The sequence below is a fragment of the Ruditapes philippinarum genome, unplaced genomic scaffold (genome assembly GCF_026571515.1).
Source record: "Ruditapes philippinarum isolate M1 unplaced genomic scaffold, ASM2657151v2 ctg3604_1_1_1_1, whole genome shotgun sequence".
NCBI classification, from domain to species: domain Eukaryota; kingdom Metazoa; phylum Mollusca; class Bivalvia; order Venerida; family Veneridae; genus Ruditapes; species Ruditapes philippinarum.
The window spans coordinates 34822-61750 of NW_026864919.1; the positions used below are offsets into that span (position 1 = coordinate 34822).

General features: G+C 32.7%; 2 protein-coding genes across 4 annotated transcripts in view; one reads left to right on the top strand and one right to left on the bottom strand.

Annotated features, from left to right (window-relative positions):
* LOC132727276 (transmembrane protein 98-like) overlaps nt 1-26929 on the bottom strand; it is a 56817-nt gene that overhangs the window by 26668 nt on the left and 3220 nt on the right. Inside the window, exon 2 of one of the 2 annotated variants that reach the window (XM_060712706.1) lies at nt 26312-26397. The gene's annotated coding sequence lies outside the window, so the exon portion shown is untranslated. Of the gene's footprint in view, nt 1-2758; nt 2852-26311; nt 26398-26929 lie in introns of those variants that run through there. The other variant, XM_060712707.1, reaches the window with a different exon arrangement.
* LOC132727275 (uncharacterized) lies at nt 16704-20438 on the top strand. 2 transcript variants are annotated; one of them, XM_060712704.1, is made up of 2 exons: nt 16704-17617; nt 19386-20438. In XM_060712704.1, the coding sequence occupies exon 1, from the start codon at nt 16718-16720 to the stop codon at nt 17606-17608; it is 891 nt and encodes a 296-aa protein (XP_060568687.1). In that variant the 5' UTR covers nt 16704-16717; the 3' UTR covers nt 17609-17617; nt 19386-20438. The 2 variants fall into 2 exon arrangements, with proteins under 2 accessions (XP_060568687.1, XP_060568688.1); XM_060712705.1 differs by having other exon boundaries at nt 16704-17613.

The window sequence follows — 26929 nt, forward strand, 5'->3', positions numbered from 1 at the left end:
CTCATGACATAGCAAGACATTGTAATACCTGACACTCATAACATTGTAAGATTTGGCACTAAAACACTGACAGATTTAAACTCATGACATAATGTCAGAGTTGAAACTCATGACATAGCAAGACATTGTAATACCTGACACTCATAACATTGTAAGATTTGGCACTAAAACACTGACAAATTTTAAACTCATGACATTATTACATTTGATACTCATGACATTGTAAGTTTTGACACTCATGACTTTTTTCTAATTTGAGTTATAAAACAATAGGCACTCATAGTTGTTACATGATTGTGAAGATCAAACATTTAATAATTATAATATGAAGCATATCATGGAAAAATCAGTTCTTGTCTGCATGACTCGTAAACACTACATAATTCTTAACCTTTCTATACCAAAATGTATCAAACAGTAGGGTCTAAAGTATCTTTAAATAACCAATTATATACAATGACCACCCTAAGACTATACTCAGAGCCAAAATAGGGATTAGTATGATTCTTTTTAGTAACAACTCAAGAATGAAATCATAAAGCTTCTTCGTTTCTTGGCAAAATTTCTAACTGAGAAAATCTAATAACAATTTCCTAAAACATTTTGAGTAAAAAAGTCTAAGAAACAAGTTAAAAATTGTATAGCAACTACGAAAATCTTAAAACCAAGGGAAAATCTTATGCTATTAAGGAAATCTAAAAAATAAGAAAATACTTTCTGACGAGCTGAAACGGCCCCTGCTACCCCACCACACTCGACTTGCCTACATATCAGAAACCAATCAAAACATCCATTGAGGATACAAGGCATTGCTAACAATTGGTGAAAAGCAGACATGCCTCTGATTTCATAAGTAAAAAACACACCCAATAGACACACAATAAAAAATCAATAAATGTTTAAATCTCATCTGTTATCATTATTGAATATATCACCGCAGCCTGTTGTGGTTATAACATATTAACTCTAATCCCCATTTTCATTCCATTAGTACACAAAAATAGTATGCGTTTAAATTATTTCGCTAATATACAAGATTTAACAAACAATCATTTCGACCTTGCCTATACAAAATTGAGTAAGCAGTTAAAAGTGCAGTTACTTAATAAATTAACCCACTAAATTGTAAGGCATCCCTATATATTAAGCAATTAAAGTTAAGCTAAAATCAATATATAAAATCTTGATTTCAAAGTTATGCAATTCTTTCCTGTAAAGAAGTTATTAAACTTGGGCAGCAATAAATGCCGAATTGACACCCAATGTAAGAAAGTCGTTCAAATATGTTAGGAATTACTCATAGGTTTTGAAGGTCATAATGATTCTTCATGAAAAATTAATCATTCATGAAAAATATCCAAAAACAGTTCACAAAGGGTTAATCCAATAATTTAGTTGCGGTATTTCAATACAATCAAATTCCTTAGGGTTTGATTCGCAACTGAAAGGTAAAAGACATCATGGTGATTTTCATAGTTCGACCCAAACAAAATTTAAAATTTCGCAAAGAGCTCTTCTGTTGCATTTATTCAGGCCTTGTTTGCACGTTGAAAGAACTAAGGCTCCCACGTTTACAAATTTTACTTGTACGTTTACCTTGTTGAGAACCGAAATGATTGCAGTTTTTAATTTTACTTCTATTACATTTATTACAAAGTATTTCAAAGTTCCGGCCCAATGGAGTACATTTCAGTTATATGTTGTAAATTAAATAACTGTCAAAGCCTTTATCAAAATTAGTAAAACAATATTTTTTGCATTGCTATCCCCAGAGCGCTCTTTTGAGCCAAGGAAATCAACTTTCACAAAAAGGTCTTACTGAATCATGGATTGAGCCACAATTTACGTTTGTGAAAGTTAAACAATCGTTTTTATTTGAAAATTTTAGAATAGCAAAGAATTCCAATAGCAGGAATGATTAATTATTTTGTAAGACAATCTGGTTTTTCGGACTAAAATGTAAAAAATATACTTTCAAGTTTTGAACAAAATTCGAACCCAATCCATTTGTTTTTAGCCATGGGGCCTTTAATAGAACTACAGACTTCTGTCAGCTAAAGCTAAATAACTGCCTCATATGATTAGTTTCCTAAATTCATATAGGGACTTGAACCCGAGAAGTCAGCGATCTTATTCACATGTTCATATCAGTCATTTTAGTATGGGTAAAGGCTAAATGTAGATGTCATACCATAGTAAATTCATGCTAAAGTTCTAAATTACATTATATGCTTTGCATGCAACCTTATTATGGATTTGAATGGAAGTTGTGGCTACATAATGGTACATATTTACATATGCTCCTATAATAATTACTTCTTATTTCACATTTTAAATAAATCATACTGCATGGATTTTATCTACAGGTGGTCTGTATCCAGAAGCTATTCACAAATTTCATAATGTCAGCATCAACTGATGTCATTGAAAAAGATCATACTTACAATTAACATCAATACCTACAGCAGGTTATTTACTTTCTTATGAAACTACCACAGTTTAATCTGCATCCTGTGGTCACAAAAAATTGATGCTCTGGGATGAACTTTCATTCTTACAATGTCATGAAAAAAGCACTTTCTCTCTAAATACCACTTGTTTATTTCATTTACAAAGTTTGTGGTTTTTTAATAAAAAATTCAATATTCTTAAAATAGTTTTATGTGCTATAAAACAATATCTGATAATTTCCAAAATTTTAACTAAACGTCAAATCACATATTATTCCAAATAAGTTTTTTTTTTTTTCACAACTAACCATTCAATGTTTCAATAAAATTCCATCAGATCTTTATAATCCGGTTAAGAACATGGGATGCAACACAATTCTTATGTAACACGATAAATGCAGCCAGTGATCATACTTAATACATACTGTAATAATAAATGTATACAAGGTAAATACAGATAACCTAGTTAGTCAGGTATGATAAAGGAATATTATAGTAAAACTAATATAATCTACAAACTCTGGGTCATCAACGTTGTTATGGTCATCTGGAGCTTAATAGATAGTCCCCCCTTACACAAATGTTCACGGTATTTACCTCCCTTGCCAAACTAGTGGCAGCCATTTTTTGGGGGTCATTCTATTTCCTACTTTAGTGTTTGAAATTATTTTTTGTCCAATAGGATTGCAGTATTTCAAATGAATCGTCACACATTTACTTTGGTAAATCGGCAAACTATTAATCAGCCTAGTAAATTGACCGAGTTATGAAAATAATTCAAAACACTATGCTGTTTAAAATTTACTAGTACATTTTTACAAAATTACAATGGTCGCGCGGCTGTGCCATAAATACATACTAATAAACTTTAACCTATACATACCGGTAATTATACTATAATTAAAAATAAGAAGGAAAATACATACATATTTAAAATGTCTCATTTTAAGCCCTAGGTTTCTTGTAAAGCTTCTTTAAATCTCATATAAGGCTATAATAATATTTCATTTGTACTTACTTTGATAAAAACACATAAAATTTTACTTTCAGCATACATTTATGTCATTTATTCTCCATATAAATTATCATAATTTAAAATTTCAATAGACAGTCATTCTCAACTCAACTTTGACATATTCTGGATTTGGACAATTCAAAATGTCACTCAAAATTTATATCTCGTCACGACAAAACCAACATAGTGGGTTTGCGACCAGCATGGATCCAGACCAGCCTGCGCATCCTTGCATGCAGTCTGATCAGGATCCATGCTGTTCGCTGTCAGATTCTCCACTTGTAATAGAGTTGGTAAGCGAACAGCATGGATCCTGATCAGACTGCGCGGATGCGCAAGCTGGTCTGGATCCATGCTGGTCGCAAACGCATTATGTTGGTTTTGTCATGGCGCGGCTCATATACTTTTAAAGAAACTCCACTGAGGTCAACAAAAAATTTGAAAATCTCAAATAGATCGTTTGGGACACTTAAATCAGAAAAATATGAAAAACGACAAAAAAGAAAATATACTTGGAATGAATTGAAAATCTATTAAAAAGGTGATTCCTGGCACAATATGAGTTAAAAGCATTGAAGTGCTTTTCATTTTAAGGTCATTTTGCACAATAAAGATAAGAATTTTTAAAAGCAGAGTTTGTTTGTTTGCTTTTGGGTTTTACGTCACATCAACACAGTATAGGTCATATTGGGACGTTCCAGCTTTACTGGTGGAGGAAGACCTCAGGTGCCCTTCTGTGCATATTTCAGGCATGAACGGGCACCTGAGTAGAACCACCGACGTTCCGTAAGCTAGCTGGATAGCTTCCTCACATGAAAGAATCCAAAGTCCCTGTCAAGATTCGAACCCACAGCTGTGAGGGGCAAGTGATTTGAAGTCAATGACCTTAACCACTCGGCCACGGACGCCCCTAAAAGCAGAGTCCATAAGGGAATGATCTGAAGTTTTGCTGTTATTGATATAGACCTAAAATAAATGCTATAAAAATCTCTAAAAACTTACTTTTTTTCATGTCAAAAAATGCTCAGTGGAGTCCCTTTAACTGAATCATTTAAAATGTAATGATGATCCTTCAATTTTAACAATTATACAAAATTTACATCACTTATCTTATTAAAATCTTTTTGCAATTAACTTTTACTTTCTCTTACTTTCATTTAACAATGGCTTTCTATCATGTCCATTTCTCAGAAATAATCTTCACTTACAATTATTATATTAAATAATTATGTAGATGACTTGATTACGATACCTCCACATATACCAAAAATTTAGGAGCATTTCTTGAACGTCTAATATTTTCAAAATTTCATAAAATTTTTAAATTACTTGATCTTTATCTAGATTTGGAATTTGACACTAACCTTTTCTTAAAAAATGATCTTTATATGCATGTTTTACATCTTTCATGTCATATTATTAATTTTCTTGCAATCAATCATTTTATTCAATCTTTAGGCCTAAATTTTTACTTATTATTAACTTTCTTTTGATCTCTTGTTTTTTTTTCATCAACTGAGCTTTTTAAATACATCCAATTTATCTAACATTACCTTGTCCTTAATTCACGCTTTTTTATTATAATAACTTTAATAATATTTTTTTATGATACCTGAATTTCTGATTTTTATTCAATGATACAATCAATGACTTCAGGGTAACTATCTTGTCCTGATTTAACTTGTCCTGATTCATCTTGTCCTGATTTATCTTGTCCTAAATCCTTATCCTGTCCTTTAGTCCTAATCTAAATTTGCATTATTTTTTATTATTCCCCCAGTTAGTACTTTTGCATTGTGAAGTCTACACTATTTCTAAACCTGTCCCTTTATTTTTTTCTGTTTTACCAGCTTTAATTTTAGTGTATTTACCTTCGCTCTATTTGATCATCATCTGACCAGGTCAAGATTGAATAAGAGTATCATTCTTCTTATTATTAAAAAATGTACCACAAAAAAGAAAAGAAATTAAATAAATAAATTAATACATAAAATGGTAAATAATAGATTATAATTATGGCATACTGTTGGTTAACTGACTTAAAATGAAAAGTTCCTTGACATGCTGAATTTGTTGGATATCATTTTGGAAAAGTCCATAAATTCTAAATTTTAGGGAATACAAAAATCGAGCTACAAACAGTATAGATCCTGGTCAGACTGCACAGATGGCCAAAAGTTGGCAAACTGGCAGAAAAAGCTAAAATCACAGTATGTTTCAGCAAATTCAGGTTTAACTGCATGACTTAATATATAATTCAGAATGCTAAAAAAACATCAAATTATAAATGCAACAAAAAAACAACAAAAAACAACATAATTCTTTTAGACAATTGTACATAGTGAAACAACAAAGGAAAAGCGAATGTCTAAACAAGAGCGATCAGTAATCACATGTGTCGCCTCATGATGGCCAATTTCATGTTGGGACAAATTTTGTGACAGACGGACAGACAGACGGACAGTGCATAACTAGACTAACCACTTTTGTACTGATCATTCCTGTAAAGTTTGGATAAAATTGCAACCAGTAGTTTATGAGGAGTAGTCCGGACAAGCTTTTGCGTATCTGGCCAACACACAGAAATCAAAGCACTGCAAGCACTGAGGTATACATTGCTTGACATCAAGACCATGTGATTTTAATCTACTGAACTCAATAGAAGTCATCTTCTGGTTACAGTCAATTTCGAACACAAATCTAGGCTTATTTCTTCTCAAGTTATTAATAGGACAAGAAAGAGGTGTTTTTCCAGGCAAGACTATATGGTTTGCGAAACTGAAGAGCAATACAAAAATCAGTTTGCAAAGACCGGTTTTTTATCTGCAGTATACAATGCTAAAATAGTAAAATAGAGTCTTCAGTGCTTTTATCTATTACTTAAAAAAACAAGACCAACATTTTTGCGGGTTTGTAAGTCTACAAAATGTGGTATTGAATCATTCAGCAAGACTTAAAAGTTAGGTGAACGTTTTTGTTTACATGCAAAACGCATTCACTGGAAAAAAAATGCACTCCATAGTGCAATTATTGATTCAAAATAAAAGCATTTGTACTTGACAAAATTTAGGCATCAAAGCCCTAAGCTCTTGCCTTGTACATTCTTAAATTTTTACTACAAGTACATTACGAAAATTAATGACTCCCCTGCCCCCCCCCCAACCCTCCCACAAGGCAAATTTTATCCCAGGGCTAAAATTAAAACAATCTTGGTAGAGGTCGACTACACAATGTTTCATGCCAAATATCTTACCTCTAGTCTTTGTCAATTCAGAGGAGAATACTGTTTAAGTTTTTTTTTTCTATACATGTATATACATTTAAGGAAATCCTAGACACCACGGTGCCTGGTTAACCTTGTACCTTCAGACAAGATTTTTTTTAAGTTTTTTACTTTATACATACCATATAATGAAAACCTAAAAAGACTCCTTGGCAGAGCCATTTTGACCCCAGGGCTATAATTTGAACAATAGTGATAGAGGTTTACTACACATGTAAAGGTTTCATGCCAAATATCAAACATCTAGCCTTTGTCAATCCAGAGGAGAATATTTTTTATGGTTTTTTTTTCTATACATGTTTATACATTTAAGGAAAACCTATGACACCCTGGTGCTATTTCACTAGGGGCAACATTTGAACAACTTTGGTAAAGGACGTACTGATGATATTATTTACCAAGTATCTAAGCTCTAAGCCTTAAACCTTCTGATAAAAAGATTTTTAAAAAAGTTTTTGCTATATACATATAAGGAAAACCTTAATATATGACCCCAGGGGTGAGGCTAATTCTGACCCTTGGCTGTAACGTGAATAATCTGGTAGAGGTTAACTACCAAATTTTTCATGACAAATATCTAACCTCTAGTTTTTTGTCAATTCAGAGGAGAAGATTTTAAGTTTTTAACTACATACATATCAGGAAAATCCTATGAACCCTAGTGCAGGGCTAATTTGACCCCCAGGTATAATTGTGAAAATTCTTGTGAATGTCTACCAAACAATGCCTTTTGTAAAATATCTATGCTCTTGGCCTCATTTAAGTCTTTGAACAACTTTGGAAGCCCTTTACTCATGGAACAACCCTGTCAACCCTGGTTTGGTTGAAATTCGACAAGATGTTTTCAAAAGATGTTAACATATAATGTATAAAACCACACACACACATGCACGCATGCATGTACACACACACAAAAGAGGAGAATCGCTATATGCCAACACAGCATTCTACATGCATCAGAACCAGCAGTCCAACACATTTTTCAAAAAATAAAATGACAATTACATTGTTGATGTGTTGAAAAGCCTTGTGGAAATTTAATAAAAGCTTTATAATATCTAGAATAAACTTTCATTTTTTTCATTCCAAACTGTAAAACAAACAATATGAGGTATGGTACATGTTATGGTCAACCAAGTGGATCTCATTGGAGCTAGTGTGGAGAGGAGTGTGGGAATCCAAAGATTAGTAAATCATGTTTGCTTACTGAGTGCATCAGAAAGTATTTAAGCACTACTAGTTGAAATTTATACGGCATAATGCACTTTATGTGTGGTAATATGCTATATATCAAAATTAAATACAAATGTACTCAGTATCTTTTTTTTATGTTACTATAAAACTTAAAGAATTAATAAATTTCTTTTATATAATCTATGAATTCAGTTTATAGTATCTTTTTTGGTTTGACTTTTTATCACAGTCTGTGCTTTTTGTTGATACATACTATTGTTTCCGGCCACCTTTACTCCAAGTAAGCAAATGAAGTAATTTGAAGACCAGGACCTTGAGTGTTAGTAACTTCCTTTCTGAGTGGGGATCTGAACATCACTGTCTGTCCTGTCCACCATGTCTCGATATCGGATTTGTCTTGGTACAGACCACCCTGTCTCATGGTCTGCAAGGTCCTGCATGTATGGCCAGCTGGGACTGTTTAATGTCACCGAGGAGGAACTCCATATAGTTTTTTGACCAATCAATAAATATTTTACAATCCAATAGGAAAAAAAAAATGATTCATGTAGTATCTTTTTTAGCTAAATTCTTTCAAGCTATCATCATCGTGTACAATAAAAACTTACTGGTAAGGAGTTAATTAAGGGCTTTCCCCCTAATACAAAAAAGGTCAAATTAAAAAGTATTACTGTTACAATGCCTTATCAAAAATAAAGTCACATATATAGACAATAACTAAATATTTTAACAATATTGATTTAAACACAAATAAATCATTAATATATGCAGTCCTGCCAATAATGAGCTGAAAAAAATTTATCAATTTCAAAGAGTTGACAAAATGATATGCAGCCTGACTAAAACTCAAACCAGAGACACTCAGAATACCATACCTCAGCACTACCAAAAAAACCCAGAAACCGTTGGAATACCATACAGCAGCTCTACAGCTTAAATATTTTTCAGTCTCATTAGTTCTATGCATTGACATTAATCCACAGCATATTGAAATTTTTCCTTTTTCATTGGCACACTTAAGTAACAAAGGTGAATTGACTTATGGATTCAGTTATGTACCATCATAAACATATATTGGACCCTAAAAGTAACAGGGTGAAAAATATCACAGGGTTGAGGAAAAAATGTGCAGTTTTGACCGAATCAAACCTGAATCAGAATATATATTACATGTATGTGGGCTGTTACTGACTCACTCAGCTGAGCTATCTAGCTGGCAATGTCAATAATCTATTACACATGGGCATAGAAGACAAAGAAACATTCATTAGATAATGACCCATTATTTAAAGTAAATCATATTCAGAAGCATCCCTTGAAAATGATATTCATTTCATTTTTGACCCACAGTTGTTACCACTACCTCCTAATGGGGCCTAATTAAACTGAGCCTGCAGAATTTATAATTTTGCTGTCTGTCAGACATGGCAATTTTCTTATGGGTTTCATCTTTATTTCCATTTGAAGGGATGTAACTCATGTTTACTAAATAGTTTGTTCTTATCTGTCTATCTTAGCCATTACAGACTATTCTAGCTGTATATTAACATAAAAAATCTTTTTATTAACAAACAGAAACATAATAAGATGAAAAATTTACCAGTTGGAGAAAATTCATCAAATGGATGGAGGTCCAGGGAATGATGAATATGGATAGAAATATTTTTTTTTGACTGGCTTTATGTACCTTTTAGTTATTGTGGCAAGGAATTTTATAATTATTCAGTTAAACCTGGTTTTTTCAGTTAAGATTTCATCATAAAAAGATCTTCAGGACTCTAAATAAATTCATATTTGTGGTATCAGGGGAAATTAAATCACTATTTGTGCTAAATCTGATCATAAACATCAATCTAAATATTTAGAATATTCCTGTGTTGAGTGTCATATTTCACTCTTCACTTTGGTTATCCCAGGTCAACCCTTTTTTTACTAATGGCTTTAATTTAACTGCCCATGCAATCATAAGCTCATATATGGCTAATAATTTTACCTTATATATATCAATAGTCTAAGGAGTTATGGAAAAAATGTTAAGGGTGGCTCAGCCTGACTGAGTGATTTGATTGTAAATAACATATTTCAAAATATATTTCTAGACTCAACATGCTTTCAAAACTCTTTAAGAAAACTGTCAAATGATGAATATTCATCTGGATTTGTTACCCAAAATCTGTGTGATTCTAGCACTTCATTTTTTCTAGGATTGTCAAATAATTTTTTCACTTTCAGTTTATGGTCTGCATTTGCCCATGTAAATTGATAACTTTAGGGTCCAGCACAGTGTAATAGGATATTTACTTGTATCTTTTCATCTTTCTCAGCATTTTCCACTGGCAGTTCAACACTGGTAAAGTAAATTTCCATTGGCGCTTCCATTTGATAAAGTTATGTGATATGTTTACCATTTTCAACATCTTAAATGTCCAGGGGGTCTAAACGTATCTGCCATGATTGTCAGTTCGAATAATACCGATTACGAAATGGCGGGGGGGCTAAATTCGAATAAATATTGAGTACAAATCCTTAGTTCGAATAATATTGAGTACGAAATCTTCCCTTTCCCGAAAATGGCTTTTGGACGATATATTTCACTAAAGTGGCAGAAAATACTTCACACTGCAGGTGTGAAACAAATAATTGCATACTCCTCCTCCGATGCCACACGTTGATAGGGTTGTATTATATGCAATTATATGACAATACGTTTTCAGAACGTAAACTTTAATCCATTCATACAGAAGCTTAACAATGTTACATAAACACTAAATAAGACATATATATCTGTATCTGCTCGTTTTCTAAAACAGTTTTGAAATAGAAAAAGTATGCAAAGTCTACTAAAAGTAAATAAGGTTTACTTGTTTGATTTAATATTAATTTTGGATGTTGGACATATTTTTTATACAGAGTCTGTCGTAATTCATTCATTCTTGCACGCGCATGCGTGGATACGAAGTTGAAAGCGTAGGTTTACACAATGCTTTTATGAATGAAATTGAAATTTTCATATTTTTTGCTTTCATGTTTAGAAAAAGTTTATTTTAAACTGAAAGTGCATAGTTTTTGAACTTTCAAAGCTATTGACCACTATGCAAACCAGTATATTAATAAAAAGTGATCGTAATGTGACAATTTCCTGCAAAATGAGGATCTACTTTTATCGAGGTTTCATCCAAAGGTGGATGTTGTTCAGCAAAACAGGTTAGGTTGTACTAAATCTGAAATACAGCTATAACTCTGTATACATTGCAAGCAATGTATAAAAAAACACCTTTTATCAAAGGGCCATAACTCGGCCAAAAATCAATTCAACCGCGAAAACCCGTGCAATATGCGCAAGGACTTGAGCTACAGATCAATCCTGTAAAGTTTCATTGAAATTGCATAAGTGGTATATAAGAGAAGTAGTCTGGACAAACTTTAAAAATAAAAATTTTAAGGGCCATAACTCAAACAAAAATCATTGAACCGGAAAAAATGCTGACAATATGCACAACTAGACTTGGTACTGATCATTCGTGTAAAGTTTGGATGAAATTGCACCAGTAGTTTATGAGGAGTAGTCCGGACAAGCTTTTGTGTATCTGGCAACACACAGAAAAAGAAACCTTTTTATCAAAGGGCCATAACTCAGCCAAAAATCACTCAACCGGAAAACCCGTGCAATATGCGCAAGGACTTGAGCTACAGATCAATCCTGTAAAGTTTCATTGAAATTGCATTAGTGGTATAAGAGAAGTAGTCCGGACAAACTTTAAAATTAAAAAAAATTATTAAAGGGCCATAACTCTGACAAAAAATCATTGAACCGGAAAATCCTGACAATATGCACAACTAGACTTGGTACTGATCATTCCTGTAAAGTTTGGAAATGAAATTGCACAAGTAGTTTATGAGGAGTAGTCCGGACAAGTTTTGTGACGGACGGACGGACAGACGGACAGACAGACAGACGGACAGACAGACGACGGAGAAGTGATCCCTATATGTCGCCACTACTCCGTAGAGGCGACACAAAAATGAGGCGCTAAAAATGTGCTAGCAACAAAGGGAGCATTTTTTATACTCCAAGTCACAACAATTTTTATTTTATTTTATTTATTTCCTCTATTTTTTCGACGATGGTACCATAAGAGTTGGTTCACCATCAATTTTACAGTATCAAAGTAAGCAAGACGCTGTCTAAATAATTTCAACTTCATTGCGATACAATCTCCACACTTTCACCCGATTATTGTCAAAATCTCGCCAAAAGTCACATTAAATAGCACATTGCGTTAGATTTTGAGCCCTGATAAGAAACATAATTTGTTAAAATGGACCCCCGTATCAGCTACCATGTTAAAAAGATAAATATCTTAAATTAATGAAGATGCTATTTTCAATAATTCAGCTTTTAACTGAATGTTTCATATGTCACGCAAAAAAAAAAAAGTTTAAAAAAATAAGAGTTAAAAAAATATATCAGCAAAGATTTACAGCATTTAACAGTATCACAAGAGTATCCTGTAATAACAAAGATGTAATAAAAAATATGCAGATTTATAGGTAAATAAATAGTTATTACATAAATTTTCATTTAATTTTCGAGAGCAGAACTAACAAAAAAATCTTGCACATGGCCAAAATAAAATTATTAAAAGATGAATGTTGCTAATTGTTACACATTGACTTAGAAGAAACAATATTTAAGAGTTACTATCCACTGTATGTATTTCCTTCCATTCTTTTCTTCAATTAACTCCGATGTAATTTTCTCTCCTTTGTTTTTGTAAAATTTCTGGTCTATAAATTGTTTGTAAAATTTCTGGTCTATAAATTGTAACATTTTTAAAAGTTTCTTATTTTAAAAGTCTCCACTTGTTGTTCGGTCTTTGTAGTGGTTTGGAAATCAATGTTTATTTGCTAACTGCTCTGTCTATGGTACTCTCTCAATACGTCAGTTTATTAATCTTGTTCTTATTTGGTGCCCAAACTACCTGCCACTCACAGATGTGAGTTCGAATCCGGACAGCGACTTTGGATTTTTTCGTGTGAGGAAGCTATCCAGCTAGCTTGCTTAATGTCAATGGTTCTTCTCAGGTGCCGATTTATGCCTGAAATAATGCATGGAAAGGCCATACCAGTGATCCTATGTGGCATGAATGTAGGGTGGGGTTATTTTCCATGAATTCATGCTCCTCTCTTTTATATAACTTGTACCAATGATTATTTACTCAAACATCATGACAATCATAACATGAAATATGATGGTTAAAACAGAAATAAAATGTACTACTTTCTTTATATTAATGTATGTCCAAATATAGAAACATTTACGCATGAAATCTGAAAAGAAGCTCTCCGTTACTTGTATATTAATCAAACTCAGGTTACTATGTGCTTCAAATGAAATTTTCATAAAATGTTGTGTCTTTTTTCTCTTCGATATATCAAAAGCAGAGTTTATCAAAGAAGTCCCGGGGAATTTAACGTAATTTGAACAGTTCCTGAATAACATTTTTGGAGAACAAAACTTACAACAAATGTTGAAAGTGAAATTTTCATTTTAATTTATTGCCCCTGAATCAAAATATACTGGTTGTTGTATAACTTATTTGTTGTAGTATATTATGATGTAAATAATTAAAACTATGCTTATACTTACTGAAACAAATACCCAAACATATGAGACAAGCCAGTCTGAAACTAGCAAGTAAAGCAAAATCAGTTTTCTTTCTTTTATAAGCAATGAAATAGTATTATACCACAGGCCTCTTATATAATAGGCCAATCTATACTAAGTCTTGTTGAAATATATAATATTCAACCCTGTACCAATTCTTATATTCATTTAATGAATTTTTCTTAATACAATTTTTAAACTGTTGTCAAAAACAATAATGCTTTTCAACCCTTCCTATAACATAGACTTAATCAGTATTTCAACTTTGTGTCAGTTGACAGTAGCTTTTATAACAAGAGCATATCTAGTTTTTGTATAGAACCCTGGAACATTTAGGTAAATGCTTATTCTTGAATGCTGTAACTGGTTAAGCATCATAATTTCACAAACTAATCATATTATATTTATTACAATAAATATTTTTTCTCTCCATTTTTGGTTTCATCATAAAATTAATCAACACTGTATATATAGGTAACATGGAAAATTTTCAGCAATACTCAGGAGGGAGGAAAACCTTAACTGCTTCTCTGAGCAGTGTTTTAGACATAGGATGGTAACCATTTAGAACCACCAGCCTTCTTTGATAATGCAGGTAGCTTCCTCACATGAAAAAAAAATGCAATGTGCCAGACAGGACTCAAACTCACACATGTCGAGGACAAGTATTGAAAGTAAGCATTGACCCAAACCTCTCACTCATACTGATGCCTACCTGACTTCTTAAGATAAAATGTTTTCCTATTCAAAAATATATATATATATATATATACTCTAACTGGTCATGTTAATGTCAACCATTATACAAACCCATAATTCTTTAAATATTGTATAATAAAAAAAATCCTGATCATGTAAACCAAGCACTGTATGATGCTTTTAAAATAATCATAAAAAACAACAAAAAAGCAATAACAAATTAATATATTCTTGCTTTTTCTTAAAATATTCAATAATAATATTGCCACTGAACAGCTTTTTTAATTTTCATTGAATTACAAACAATGTTTTACTGAACATGTGAAAATAAAATCTGTTACAATAATTAATCAGAAAAAAATAATAGTAATCATAAAATTACCTTTTTTGCTTCAATAGTTTTATATCCTCATTAAACAGTTCCAGCATGCATTCTTACAAAAAGTTTATTATCATGTTGAATTAAATCACTTTTCAATATAACACAAACTCAGTAAAATCTAAAAATTTCAAACATATAATCATTATCCTAACAAGCCTAAAAAAATTAAAATGCGAGCGGAAACGAAATTTTTGTACCTTTTAATGAGTCATTAGATCATGGCTGAATTGTCAATATATATCGGGTACAGGAAATATTTACGATTATGATATTATTCCCCGAGCCACTTTTAATGCTTACATTCCTACACTAACCCAACATTACACGGATGGCTTATTTTCTACACAATTATAAATATTTACATCTCACCGCAACATTTTCAAATTAAACATTATTACAAAATAAATCGCCACTCGTCCGTGGTCAAATAGGGTAATAATTATACCCTACCAGGTCATGTTTATTTGAATTAAATATAATGAATTTCTTTCCCACTCTTTCACAATAAAATACTACAAGATTAATTTATACATATTCATTTAAGCTCAATTGCGAAACAAGTTCTTGCAACTTATATTTATCATTGGTACTTAAACTATAGTACTGGTGTCATATGAAGAAACATGGTTGTGACCCCAAGTAGGGCTCGAATACATGATTCCTGGCTTGAGACGTGGACACCTTATCCACTAGGTCATCACTCCTCAGAAAATTGATGAATATTTTTAAAATATCTATTCCCAATTACACTATTATCCATTAATCCATTTATAATGGAATTCTATCAGCAAATAATTTGTTTCTGAAAACATAGAATGATTGTACAAAAATCATTTGACAGAATAATGGCCCTTTGTTTTCTGTATTTACATTTTCGTCTGTCAAGTACGCATTTTTGTATAAATAAAATGACTCAGTTTGAAAGGGTGGCGGGTGGTATTGTTATTTTGTTGAATTTCTAGTTTACTTCATTTAACTGAATACAAAAAATTAATTAATTCAAAATTGAGAAGAATAAATGGCAAACAATTAAGTCAGACTATTTTTGTGTTGTCAATTAATTTTTTACCTACCCATTTTATTTTATAATTGAATAAAAAGCGAATTTAGCTCAAAGGTATGTAGGTCCATTTTTCACCAATAACACAATTTATAATATGCCGGTACCAGTGATGTTGCCCTAGTTCTTACGGTTGATCTCTCAGACCAGAGATCGCAGGTTCAAGACATGAACTAGAAACATAATCCCGTTCTCTAGTATAACTCCCCTACAGTATTTTCATAAAGCCTCAGCTTTCACATGTATAAATAGCATGTTATCCTAACGCATCGAGTCCACAACGCCGCTTCAACGAACCGTAAAAAACATGACCAAACCATGCGCGCGACCATGTCAACCCCAGAAATCATAGTTTTCCTGGCGTCGTTGAATAGTCCACACGTGTTACGCTTACTTTCGTTTTCTTATGCAGTTTTTGAGGGTTTGTTTTGTATTTACAGCTCTCGGCCTTTTGTTTGTCGGTAAGTGTGTGAATTGACGTGAAATTTTTTGTTATTTTTATTTCTTATACAGTATTTTTGGCTCTGTCTAGGACGTTGTCCAGACTTTGTTGTTTTTTCAATATGAGCCAGTCCGAAGACGATGTCTCGGTAAATAGGAATTTATCTGTTCAGAATGAAGATGTGTTACATCTTTCTGACGAGAGTTCAGAGTTTTCTGGATTTTCGGAGGACGATGTCCCCGTTAAGAATAAGAGCCGTGGTAAAGGGCCTGGCAGAATTAAAAGTTCAGTGTCAAAAGTTGGTCAAGAGGTCGCGAAAACTGGTAAATAAATCGACCAATGTGGATAAATCTAAGAAAACAAAGACCTCTGTTAGTGATAAAAAGGGGACAAAATCAAGGAACGCTAATAAAAGTTTGATTGATTTGAATAAATTATCCTCTGATGATTTAGAGTTGTTACGTAGTAAATTGGGGCTTCCTGCTCCACAGGATTCTAACACTTTTTCTTTGGAACAAAGTGATATGGAAAATGAGTATGTTGATTTGGCCCGAGCACCTAATATGCAAATTGAAGATGAAAATGATTTTTTAGATAGCGATGACAGTATTGGCCACAGACCTGCAAGGCATGCTAGAAGTCGAGATATGACTAAAAGGCTGATTGATTCCATGTTTGGAGAGGACGATGTGTCCCATGTTAGTGATGATGAAGATTGGGGCCTGCCTAAAATTAAGCAGAGAAATAAAGGTGAGGCAATTTCTTCCTCCTTAGCTAAACTCATTAAAACTGCCTGCACCGCACTTTGTGACAGTGATGAACTTTGTGATAAATATCCTGTACCAGCTAACTGTGAGAAGTTGAATCCTCCAATGGTGAACATGGAAATTTGGAAGGTTATGGATAAACGTTCTCGGTCTCATGACCGTCTATTTCAGGATATTCAGTCGTTGTTAGCAGCTGGTATGGTGCCCATTATTAAGCTGGCTAAGATTTTGATTACCTCTATTTCTGCTAAACCACAGGCTAAACAGTTACTATCTGATTCTTTGTCAATTCTTGGACAAGCACAGTATAACATTAGTATCAGACGTAGATATTTGATTCGTCCATCATTGAACAAGAGGTATAAAAATTTGTGTAACATGTCTGTCCCTATTTCAACCTCTCTTTTTGGTGACGATATTTCTAAAGAGATTAAGCATTGTGAAGTAGGGGTTAATCTGGGAAAGGATTATAACGCACAGTATAATAGGAATTCTTTCAGAGGTCGTTTTTCTAGAGCAAGGCATTTTAACAGAGGAAGAATGACACCTTATCCACAGGTGCGGGGTGGTTATTCCCAGAGAGCTCCCATGAGGAAGGGAACATTTAAGTCCGCCACTGTGACGGCACCCCCAAACGGGGAGAAATAAGTTCGGTAGGTAAGTTAAGATACTTTATTCATGCATGGGAAAAGTTTTCTAATGACCCTTGGGTATTGAGTACTGTTCAGGGTTATTCATTAGAATTTGATGTTTATCCTGTGCAATATTCTTTACCAAAGGAAATCAATTTTAATATAGAAGAAATGAGTATTATAGATTCTGAAGTTGAAGATTTGCTTAAAAAAGGGGCTATTGCACCTTCTGTGGAGGAAAGTGATCAATTTATTTCTAATATTTTTGTAGTGAAAAAGCCAAATGGTAAATATAGACCAATCATTAATCTCAAAGAGTTAAATAATTTTGTTCATTATGAACATTTCAAACAGGAGCATTTCAAAGTAATTTTGGACTTAGTTCAAGAAAATGATTATTTTTGTTCAGTTGATTTACAAGATGCTTACTTTTCCATTCCCATTCATTCAGAGTTCCAAAAATTTCTGAAATTTTATCGGAGAGATTCATTATATGCCTTTGTTTGTTTACCATTTGGTTATAGTGCTGCACCTAGAGTCTTTACCAAATTATTAAAACCTATTTATGCCTGGTTTCGTTCTCAAGCCATCAGATGTGCCTATTATATAGATGATTCTTTAAATATGAACTGTGATAGAGATTTGTGTCTAGAAAATGCAAAGATTATTTGTGACACATTACAGTCTTTAGGCTATGTTATTAATGAGAAAAAATCAAGTTTGGTACCTAGTCATAAAATTGTCTTTTTTGGGTATCTTTTGGATTCAGTTCTTTTTATGGTGTTTTTGACAGAGGAAAAGATTGAGAAAATACTCTCAAAGGCTAATAATCTCATTCACAGTGAGTTAGTGATTGTTAGAGAGCTTGCTTCATTTATAGGGTCTGTTATAAATGCCTTCCATGCAGTTTTAGAAGCTCCTCTTCATTATAGACAAATGGAAAGATGTAAAATTAATGGATTAGGTAAAAATATGAATTTTGACAATAAAGTGTTTTTGTCTGAAGGTGCAAAATCTGAAATTCGTTGGTGGCTTGAAAATATACGTCTCAAGAATGGTAAGCGAATACGACCTCAAAATATTTCCTTTACGTGTCAAACAGATGCTAGTAAACTTGGCTGGGCTTGTGTTGATGTTTCATCAGGTTCAGTTGCTAATGGTCGTTGGTTAATTTGTGAACAAAGTTTTGCCATAAATTATTTAGAACTTTTAGCTGTTTTTAATGGAATTAAAGCCTTGTATGATAGTTTTAGAAGTTGTCATCTTCAGGTTTTTTCAGACAATGTGACAGCTGTAGCATACATAAATGACATGGGTGGAATGTCTTCCCCCAGTCTTGATAGTTTAGCTATTGATATCTGGAATTGGTGCTTAGAGAGGTCTATATTTTTATCAGCTAATTATCTTAAAGGTTCAGAGAATGTACAAGCTGATTATTTTTCTCAACATTTTCGTTCAGAGTCTGCTGAATGGATGTTAAAAAAGGAGATTTTTGATAGAATCTGTTCACAGATGTTCTTTCCAGACATCGATTTATTTGCGTCTAGGTTAAACTGTCAATTGTCAAGGTTTGTGTCATGGTTTCCACAGCCTGGGGCATTTAGAAATGATGCTTTTTCGTTTCCTTGGTCAAACCTTAAGCCCTATTTGTTTCCACCATTCTACTTGGTTGGGAGAATTATCAATAAATTAAAAGATGATAAGGTTAAAAAAGCTATATTGATTATCCCTTTGTGGAGAACACAATTTTGGTTTCCACTTATTATAGATCTTCTAATTTCTGATCCTGTTAGGTTGCCGCGTCACAAGGATCTGATGATTATGCCTCAAGATTCCAGTACAGTGTGTCCAATGGTCCATTCTACAACTTTTGTCGCTCTTCAACTATCAGCAGATATCTCCAGGGTAGAGGATTACTTCCAGAAATTGTTGCCATCATCCTTGGTTCCTGGAAACAAGGAACTCGTAAACAGTATTCCATGGCATGGAAAAGATGGCTGTTTTGGTGTTCACAGAAATGTAAGAATCCCCTTAAAGCAACTGAAATGGAGGTAATATCGTTTTTATATTTTTTGCATCTAGACAAGAAGTCATATTCGGTGCTGAATTCTCACAAGGCTATGTTATTGCAGACTCTGTCATTGTTAGGAAATGATTGGTGTGATTCACCTAATTTGATTAAACGTTTTATGAGAGGGATTTTTATTTTAAAACCGGCGTTACCGAGATACAAGTTCACATGGGATGTGACAATAGTTTTGAAATTGCTTAGTACTTGGTATCCTTTAGAAACTTTAAATTTAAAGTTTTTAACTTTAAAAGTTACGGCACTTATAGCGTTAGCATGTGCTCCTAGAGCTCAGACAATTATGTCACTTGATTTGAATTATATGAAGGTACATAATTCTTATTGTGTGTTTTATTTCCCGAATCTATTGAAGACTTCAGTCGTGGGAAAAGAAAATAATTTTTGTGTTAAATTTGAGCATTTTAGGAAAGAAAGTTTGTGTGTATATCATACATTATTATATTATATCAAAGTAACGGAACAGTTGAGACTATCTGATCAATTATTAATTTCATATGTAACATTTAATGCAGTTACATCAAGCACTATTGCTAGATGGCTAAAGACAGTGTTACAATTGTCAGGCATTGATGTTGCCATTTTTAAGGCCCATTCTTTTCGTGGGGCCTCGGTATCGGCAGCAGCAAGAAGTCAGAGATGTTCAATTAAAAATATCTTGAATACAGCTGGTTGGAAATCGGACAATAACTTTTACAAGTTTTATTATAGACCTATTATTGAAAATGAGGATCTGTCTTTTTCTACAGCTGTTTTTTCCTCAAAGTAGCAATTTGGATTTATTATTTTTGATGAATTATGAATTTTATATTTTGTTTGATATAAATATTATGGATTTGTCAGATATTACATTTGTGTTTCTTGATTGGCGTTATGTGTCTTTTCATTTTTCTAATGACATGGAAATATTTGTTGCCGATCTTTAAAGATGCTATTTATACATGTGAAAGCTGAGGCTTTATGAAAATACTGTCCCCCCTCATCCAAGCTTTAGTGATGGATGAGGGGCAGTATTGGAATAAAGCCGGAGGCTGAGCATGTATAAACCCCCCATTTTTGGGTGCTACAAGTTTTTTCTTTTTCCCTCCCAGTTTATTTTTTTTATGTACGTCAACAAATTTTTTGGGCTTTGAATTATGATTTCTGGGGTTGACATGGTCGCGCGCATGGTTTTGGTCATGTTTTTTACGGTTCGTTGAAGCGGCGTTGTGGACTCGATGCGTTAGGATAACATGCTATTTATACATGCTCAGCCTCCGGCTTTATTCCAATACTGCCCCTCATCCATCACTAAAGCTTGGATGAGGGGGGACATTTAGGTTGTTAGTGATTTTAAAAGTACAAACTTATCAAATACGGTACATTTTGTAATATATCTTGGCATTAATAAAGAAATTATATATCATAATTAAATGTTTATTATCCTATATCTTAAATATTATTACCGGTAGTGGTTTTTCTCAGTTAATTAGGAAGAGACCCAAGTCTTTTCATTTTTAAGAAAAAAATATTGCTTTAAAATTGCAAATCTGGGATGTAAATTAGCTTGGGTTGTGTAAGTTCAAATTTTTGGGAAAACTGCACGATTTTAAAGAATATTTCCATTGGGAAAAGGATTTATATACATGTACATGTAAGCCCTCGATATGTAAGGTGAAAATCACTGTTTATACATCATCATATTTCATAAAATTTTCTGAAAATTGTTCCACTCTCTTTAATAAGAGGTGGAAGAATAAAGTACATTAATGGGTTTGCTATTTTTCAAAAATAAGTAAATCCCTTCAGCACACTTATTAAATAAAGTAACATGATCCAAATGAATAATGTGATATATTGCTTCTTATAGTGCAGTGTAAGGCTTTTTTTGTGATATAATAATGATTTTTCTAGATCAATGTTTACAAACAATTGCCACAATTCAAATTAACAGCAGGACATAAGTGGCAAAACTTAACAAAGACTGGTATTTTTGGGAGTTAGACATGTATTAATCGTCTTTGATTCCATGTAAATATATGAACATGATTGTGTTGCTATATCTTTTGATGCAGTGTTTTTTCCCCTTATATATCTAATACCGGAAAACGGCACCATTTCCAATAGAAAATAGACAGCAAATTTCCCAATTCATAACTGATAAATTCCAAAAATAACACCGAAAATTTCCTCAAAAGTCGGCAACTTTAAAGGTAAAAACTTTAAACAAAAACAGTAATGCCATTGATAAGTGATATAGGATAAAACCAAGTATAACCACATGAGTGATATACGTACCCAGTTCATTTCGTACTTTTAGTGTTTAACACCTAAACATTATTTATGCACAATTGTAATGATTATCATTATTTTTCTAAACCTCAAGTAGCAAAAATAATAATTAAAGTTAATAATACATGGTTTAAAAGGGTATATCACGCATAATTTTCATGCCTCCCTGAATAAAAGAAATTTCCCATGAATATTTTGCATCTTATGTAAAATTTCAATTTTGAGTCAAACCGAAGGACTTTTTTCCCAATCTGTCCGGTACCAGCACCTTTCCCAAAGCAGGGAAAAAAACACTGTGATGACACATTATTTCAGAAACATTCAAAACATTTATAGTGGGAGAGCTAAGCATAAGTTTTAAGTCTATAAGATTATTAAATGAAGCTTAGTTCACAATCATACAAGCATTCTTTGAATGCAAATAGCAATTATAGTATCAAGTCTACCCTAATGGTAAAGACGTAACAGAGCCTGTACACTTTATCCTACTGGACAAGATTCAGAAACTATAAGTAGTAGTTAAATTGCTCAATTTGAACATTTTTTTGATAGTATAACAAGTATTAACAATGGACTTTTCCAAATGAAAGGTAAGACAAGCCAGCCGCACACCTTCAGCAGCGTAAACAGGTTGCACTGTCTAATTTACAAAACTAAGGAAATTAAGTGTACACCTCTGAATGCACTGATTTGGTCAAAATTTTGTACTTTGTTCAGTCCATAAACCTATATAGGGTGAAGCTGGAAAACAATGATTGCCAAAAAATATTTGTGTGTTCAAACTTAAAGAAAATTCCTTCCTAGTTTAAATAATGATAAAAATTGTCTCAGTCTTAAAAATAAATGTCAAAATAGGTCATTAGCACCACACAAACAAGCCTTAGTAAAAAAACTAACAATATTATCAAGTGCATCATGGGTAATTCTGACACAATTTGATCTGAGTTCATCAGAAGCATGCATTACCATACTAGCGTCATCACTGTAACAAAACCTCAGGCTATCATATGACAGAATGTGCAGCGTGACCAATAAGATTAAATCAGGATGCATAATTCTGGCAGGTTTACATGCAAGCAGCATTGCTACAAAATAACCTAGTGTAACCTAAACTCATATGACTTTAAACACACACGCACACACAAAATGAACTTACTGTACTATATGAAAGAAAAAAGAAATAAAAATAATATTAAATTTGTAGGGCTTATCAGTTAATAACATATTGATAATTGCCGACATTGCCATGCAAAGTGTAAAAACAACAATGTTGCATTTTCAAATTAAACACAAAGCACCTGCTTTTGCAAATTTACCAATGAAGTTTAATCCAAAACAATTAAAAAATTGATTATATATAAATTTCTCTTGCTTTGAATCTGGAACTTTGTAACCTCACCATTACTCTACTGAAACTTAAAGTGATTAGCCTTTGTTACCAGTATAGAGCCACTAGGCCAGCCTGCACATTCATACAGTCTAACCAGGCCCACCAACTTATAATTTTCATCTTGATTTCCCTAAAATTGATAATGGACTATCCAACTGAATCAACTAGAACTATCGCTGAATGATATACCCCCACCAATGTCCTTGACAGAAGATGACTTGGAAAGGTGGTTAAGGGAATAACTTTAGTGGCACAAATACATATACATAAAAAAAATTATCTCTGGTGAAAAAAGGACAAATTGTATAGGTAATAGTATAAATATATATATTCAAATCATGTTCGAAACATTTACAAAAAACCTTCCATTTTCCCAATGCACTAAAGATTTTCTAAGTCAATTTTTGACCTTCAAGTGCGGCCTTGACCTTAAGCTGGCACAAGGGTAATATGGGTTCTGCACATTGCCCACTTGGGGTGAACATTTGAGTAAAGTTTGAAGAAAATCCTTCCATTAGTATATAACTTATAGAGCGGACACAACATACTGCCTAGTATTGATTGTATGTAAATTTAAAGACTTAAAAAGGGGCATAACTTTGTCAAAATGCAATACAGAGTTATGAAACTTGACCTGCATATCTTATTTGTGATATCTCATACATCTTTTAAGTTTCAAGCAAATACCTGTGCTAGTTTTAGAAATATTCAAGTACATGTTAAAATTTAAGAACATTTTCTAAGTCAATTTTTGACCTTCAAGTGTGACCTTGACCTTAAGCCGGCACAAAGGTAACATGGGTTCTGCACATAACCTTGTTGAGGTGAACATTTGAGTAAAGTTTGAAGAAAATTCTTCCATTAGAATAGGGTTTATAGAGCGGACACGACATATTGTCTAATATTTGATTGTATGTAAATTTGAAGTCTTAAAAGGGGCATAACTTTGTTAAAATGCAATACAGAGTTATGAAACTTGACCTGCATATCTTCATTGTGACACTTCATATATATTTTAAGTTTCAAGCAAATACCTTTTCTAGTTTAAGAAATATTCAAATACATGTTAAAATTTAAGAATATTTTCTGAGTCAATTTTTGACCTTCAAGTGTGACCTTGACCTTAAGCCGGCAAAAGGGTGACATGGGTTCTGCACATTACCTTGTTGAGGTGAACATTTAAGCCAAGATTGTAGAAAATCTTTCAATTAGTGTAGAACTTACAGTGCGTACACGACATACTGTCTAATATTAGATTGTTTGATATTTGACCTTCAATTTTGACCTTGACCTTGAGCTGACACATGGGCAACATGGGTTCTGCACATCCCCTTGTTCAGGTGAATATTTGAGCCAAGTTTGAAGAAAATCCTTCAATTGGTATAGGATTTATAGAGCGAACACGAAAATGGAGACGGACGGACCTACCGACGCAACAAAGCGAATCCATTATAGCTCCCCCCCACATTTTGTGGTGGGGGTATAAAAAAAGGAAGCTGAACAAATCCAAATAAGATATTTAGCCTGGTAATAAGTGTAAAAAGTACATAAATGGATTTCAGTGCTTTGAATAATTTCGTTATACTTTAAGACCAGACCTGAAAATATGACAGTATCAAATATCAGCAAAAAATAAAAACAAAAAAAAAGTTTAAAAAAATCTTGAGACCTTAGAAAATGCACCACTATCAAACAATTTGACAAGAAAAATAATCAGAAGAACAAGATTGTTTTGCATTAAATGTAGACCAATGAAGACAAATTATTTTCATGCCTATAACATTATCATAAAGCCATGACATGGGACACGTTTCTGGGTATCGTGTTACAATGCACCGAAGTCGAGGGTTGAAAATAAATCATTGTAAAAAATAAGGCGGGCAGGCATGTATGCATGACAGCCATACAACATGTTCATTCTTATACATCCTGACAAATATCAGTTACCTGGCTAGCATAGTATTTCAGAAGTATTTTTGTCAGGTAGTGGAAATTAAATATGCAAAAGTCAAGTGATATAAGTGCACACATGCAGTTGAAATCAATCTGCATCATATTCCACGCAAAACAATAGGACCAAAAAATGCTGATTTTTTTTCGAAATGTTATATTGGAAAATAATAAGATTTCATCCTATGAACATACACACTTTGCACAAGCTTTTTCTATTTTTAGTATTAAAGTTTCAGGCCTAACAATAACAACTAATTTTTTTAAAGAAATCAAATATATTGACATGTTTTATGGCTAAATGTACTTTTTCTTACCTTATTTCTACCCTGTCTCCATCAAAATAAGTGCAATTTGGCAAAATTTAACACATCAGTGGATTAGAAGTGCCTTCAGCCAGCTTCAATCTCTTTGAACATTTAACAATAAATTTATAGGGACAATATTATTGCCATATACAAACTTCCCAAATTCAGATTTACTGCTAGGTACCCCCACCCACCTTCATGAATTATTTCAAAACACAATCTTGTGGGCACCTCAAGGTAGAACAAAGTTAGTACAGCTCCATTACATGGCAGTTAGGTAGCACAATTATTGGTACTCATGTGCCACCATTAACTTTTGATATTTTGAACATAACTCTCTATATCTAATAAGTACAAAAATGGTCACATGAAGAGATCGAAAATTCCACTCGTCCGCTCCTAATTACTAGTAGAATTTAAGAGAATTAATTTTGATGCAGGAGATATTAAAAAATGTTGCCTGCACATTGGATTTAGAAGCTACTCGTCCAGAAAGACGAGTGACTCTGAAAATATGTTTCGATGCCTGGCATGATTTATCCAAATTGTTAGTTATATAGTTTATATTTCATTTCTAAGTCAATAAAAATAATTGATTTGCTTAACTTGAATCTTGTAGGGGTACTTTATTAACTTCAAGTTAACTGTATTTAATCCTGAATTGTGAACAGTGAATAATTTAAATTTTATAAATATTTAAAACAATATGTATACCTGAATAAAGGCTTAACTATAACTCTCGATATATACTCTTATCCAAACATCGTCACGTAAGATTTGCATCTCAAGAGATTTTAAATCTGAAACAAGAAATAAACAGAATAATTAAACAAGCTTTGTTTGTGGACCATTCAAAAATGCAAACATTTATCTGAAGTATCTTGTTATGCAAATCAAACCCATAGTTCAATATAATGTAGGTTACTTTTACTAATTTTTTTTCTCCATTAAAGTTGGGCTTTAAATAAATCTCTTGTAACAATTTTATTTGTTTTTCTGGTTTGCCCATTTTAACACATTTTTTGGTCATATCTTGGTGGTCAAACCACCTATCAGACTTTCCAGGATAACTAACAAGTAAATACAAATTTCTCCGCAAGAGACCGACTTGTTCATAATACCAAATGATTTCAATGATTATTAAATTAGCTATGAAAGATAAATGACCATCAGACTCATTAATATATTTACAGTATATGGTTAAGATCAAATGTTACAAGAGAAATTTTGCATAAACTGAGACCTGAACCAGCCACCCCTGAAATTCTTATCCAATGCTTTCCCTTAATTGAGATCAACTTGAGGACTCTAGTTTTACAAACTTATATAAAA

What these genes read in the sequence shown, in the direction of transcription:
- LOC132727275 (XM_060712704.1), top strand. Translation starts at nt 16,718, where the DNA reads ATGGAAAATGAGTATGTTGATTTGGCCCGAGCACCTAATATGCAAATT.